General features: G+C 31.8%; 1 protein-coding gene across 1 annotated transcript; it reads right to left on the bottom strand.

Moving 5' to 3' along the window:
* Window positions 1-2,594: 2,594 nt before the first annotated feature.
* Window positions 2,595-3,677, bottom strand: LOC133323066 (serum factor response D). Its single transcript, XM_061532023.1, has one exon. The coding sequence runs from the start codon at window positions 3,675-3,677 to the stop codon at window positions 2,595-2,597; it is 1,083 nt and encodes a 360-aa protein (XP_061388007.1).
* Between the last annotated feature and the right edge of the window lie 268 nt (window positions 3,678-3,945).

Here is a 3,945-nt window from a genome sequence, read left to right as displayed (position 1 = left end):
AGTGGACTATTTACCTAAAATCGGACGAAGCTATACATGGGAGCTATATCTAAATCTGAACCGATTTTCACGAAACTTGGCAAACATCATTCTAGACCTTATTCATTACGCTGTGCCAAATTCCGTGCAAGTCAAAATATTTCCAAGGACTTATATTACTATATCTAAATGTGAACCGATTTTCTCAAAACTTTTCACACATCATTCTAGACTTAATTCAGTACACTATGCCAAAATTCGTGCAAATCAAAAGATTTCCAGGTACATTAGTGGACTATTTACCTAATATATATATCTAAATCTGAACCATTTTTACTGAAACTTTGCACACATTATTCTATACCTTACTTATTACACTGTGCCAAATTTCGTGCAAATCGAAAGCTATATAGGGACTTTGGTGCACCATTTACCTTAAATTGGACGAAAATATATATGGGAGCTATATCTAAATCTGAACCGATTTTCCCAATTTCAATAGGGTTTGTCCTTGGGCCAAACAAATGAGCTGTGCTAAATTTCATCCAATTCGGATCATAAATGCGATCTGTACTTTGTTTACAATTTAACATGGACAGGCAGACAGACGGACGGACATGCATAAATCGACTTAGAAAGTGATTCTATGCATATTCTCAAAAGGAACCATGGCTCTATCTCGATTATTTTTGCCTGTTACAAACATATGCGCAAAGACATAATACCCTGTACCACAGTGTGGTGAAGGGTATAAAATGAAAATACATAGTTCCTTTAAACCACAACGAATAACGGGATTTCCATCATTTTCGTCGATAATATAGGCAACAAGTGTTATTTTCACCAGCAAACTGTTGCCGTTTCCCTTTGGTTAAGATGATTGATGTTAGCTTTTATGTCAACTGCCAACGTTACTCTCCTACCTCTCTCTCTCTCTATCGCTCTGAAATACATTACATAGTAATGTAATGTAATTCTGTTATTAACATTTTGTGAATAAAAAATCAGTATTTATTTAAAATTTTAGATTTCAAAATTTATTTTATTTTGTTTGTTTGTTTTTCTTTTTGGTTTAGTTTTCTTAAAGAAAATAGTAGTTTACAATTATTTATTTATTTATAATTACTTAAATTACTTAAAGGAAATTTATAAATTTTTTATTAGAAATTAGAATAATGATATATTTGTTTTACCTAATAAAATTACTTTTAAAAAATAGTTTCATTTTTTTTGCTAATTTAGAAAAAAAAGAAATATATTTTAAATTTCAGCTAGTTTTGTTTTTTGGGGAAAGGAATTTGGACAATTTTTTTTTTAATTTTTATATTTTTGTTAGATTTTTTATTTGTTTCTCAGTAAATCGTTTTCATATTAATAATTATTTATAATAAATTCGTAAATATGTTTCTTTAGTTTGCTTTGAAGTATTTGGGTGTGCTTAGCAAGAAAATTAAGACATGTTTTTATTTTATTTACAATTGTGGGATTTGGATTTTTAGAAAGGGGTATACAAGACATTGGATATGCTTACAATAATTTTGGGGGCTTAACGGCTTTTTAAAGGGAGAACAAATTTTTAAGTGGCCATTCTATTTGTTTTCTAATAATAAATAAATGAAATTAAATTATTTAAAGATAATGACACTTGAATTTTTTCTCGTAAGAAAATATTGTTATATGGAAAAAAATCGAAATATATATATTTTTTAAATCTGTACATAAAGCTTTCTCTGTGGGGAATTATTTGTTGGAAAATTGTTTTTAAATTAAAATTTGAACGAAAATTGAAAAAAATGGATTGAAATAGTTTTTTTTTTCAAAAAGTTCAATATGTTTCATCTCGTTGTAATGTGCCAGTGGTTTGATACACCCAATTTATTGGTATAGAATCTCATATAAAAACCGCTCGAAATATATTGAAATGTTTTTTAAATAGTTTTGAGAATATATCTGCCGTTTTTTGTGGGAAAAATAAACATTTTGAAATAATAAACTCAAATTTTTTTTTATTTTTTTTTATTGACTTTTAACGATATCTCCTCCATTATTGTTTTCATCATTATCATCTTCAGTATTTCATTTCAAAAATTTGAACTATATAGTGCCTTGATTTTATTCTTTTGCTATTCTATTCTTATTCCGATTTTTGTTTGCTTTAGTCTAAGGATATTTAAATTTAAACATGCGTCGATTTTTTTTCTTTGGGTGAAAACTTGGTTTTCATTGATCTCAAATTACCTTGTCCTGTTTGCTAATTATTATTATTTGTTTCTTAGGGAATTGTTGTTTTTATTATTTTGAAAATAATTATTTTTGTGTGTGTGTGTAGATATTCCCTAAAAATATTCAACTTGTCCTATACCATACTTCGTGTGTGTATGTGTCCTTATCTAAAAATGTGATTATTTCTAGTTTGGAATTTATTTTTTGTTTTGTTGATAATTTTCAAACGAGGCACTGCATCACGTTATGGCGTTGTTTGTAACAACTTAACTCTACTTAGTCAGGGTGATATATAAGTTTTAAGTTTTGTAGAAATTATTAGAATATAGGGTGCAATAAATTGAAATTAAAAAAGAAAATTTTTCAAAAAAACAATTTTTTGTTTTCTTAATTTAAGCCCATTGTTGGGTGCCATAGGGACAACAGACTGTATAACTGGGTACTCTGGAATAGAGACCTGACATACCCTTCATATAGACATATTGAATTGGTGGCCTCAAAATACTCTGCTGTTTCTTTTCGGGTTTTTTGTTGTTCGATGCTTGATTCCGTGAGGAATTCGACGAAGAGGAGGAGGAACTGGAGGAGGCCGATGATTTAGTTGCAGAGGAATTATTTGCTTGAGTTTTACGACATTTCGTATCCCACACTCTTCTCAGCGGTGTACTGGAACAGGACAGGGAGCGTGTTGTTACACCCGATACTGTGGAGAAATGTTGCAACATAGATTTCACGGACGATGTAATGGACAAACGACTTAGATGCAATCCCTTGGAGGATGATGTTGTCAGCGAACATGATGGTGTATTTGACACAGAGGCTGGTGAGGATTTTGATTTTTGTGTAATTTTACCATTGACGTTGAGGCAATTTTTATTATTTGCCAAATCTTGCTGATTTTCTGCCTCCTCTTCGTTGTTTTCATCGCTACTGGAATTGCCACTGTCCGCCTCACTATAATCCGCAATATCATCGTGACAATCCACTGAACTGCTGGCCCTATAAATTGTCGTGGCGATATAAATGTGTGGCTGGTTTTCGCTGCAATTTTCCATATCTAATTCCTGATCGCCGGATAGCCGGGAACAGCCCGAGGCCGATGATGTGCGGGAATTCATTTCTTCGCTGCTCAAATCCAAACTGGAGGTACCGGCATTGCCATTATTTAAACTATCCAAACGGGAGTTGCGTTCATAGCTCAGGGAAAAGGAATCCGTCGAGGAGCTACGCAAATCCTCTTGGCTGTTGTAGACAATGGTGTGGCCATTGTGACTTAAAGTATGATGGTGATGATGTTGGTGGTGATGGCTGAAGTGACGTCCCAAATGTTTACCCAAACAGAGTAAAAATGATTTGGAACGTAGCCCCGTGGGTTTTTGGGAAGTTTTAATATCCGTTGTTGAGGATGCTGCCGAACAGCCAGAACTACTGGAGTTGCTGACCTTGGCGTTGTTGTGTGGTGATAATGTATCCATTTTGAGATATTTATAATCCAGTATAGCTGTTGTTGTTCTTGGTTACACAAAATCGCACAATTTATTAGTTCTTCTCAAAAGTAAATGTTTATTTTTGAATATTTTCAAAAATTATGGATTTTTTCGATATTTTATTCCTTTAGAAATTTCATATATTTTCCCGAAATTGTATATATTTTTCAATTTTTCTGTTTTATTTGGGATTAATTCTTTAATGTTTTATTTCCTTGGAAATTTCATTTATTTTCACACAAATGTTTTTCTTGAG

This window comes from Musca vetustissima, unplaced genomic scaffold, assembly GCF_032173495.1.
Source record: "Musca vetustissima isolate MV318-11 ecotype Yass unplaced genomic scaffold, APGP_CSIRO_Mvet_v1 utg45265, whole genome shotgun sequence".
Lineage (NCBI taxonomy): Eukaryota > Metazoa > Arthropoda > Insecta > Diptera > Muscidae > Musca > Musca vetustissima.
This window is presented reverse-complemented; position numbering and strand designations above follow the sequence as displayed.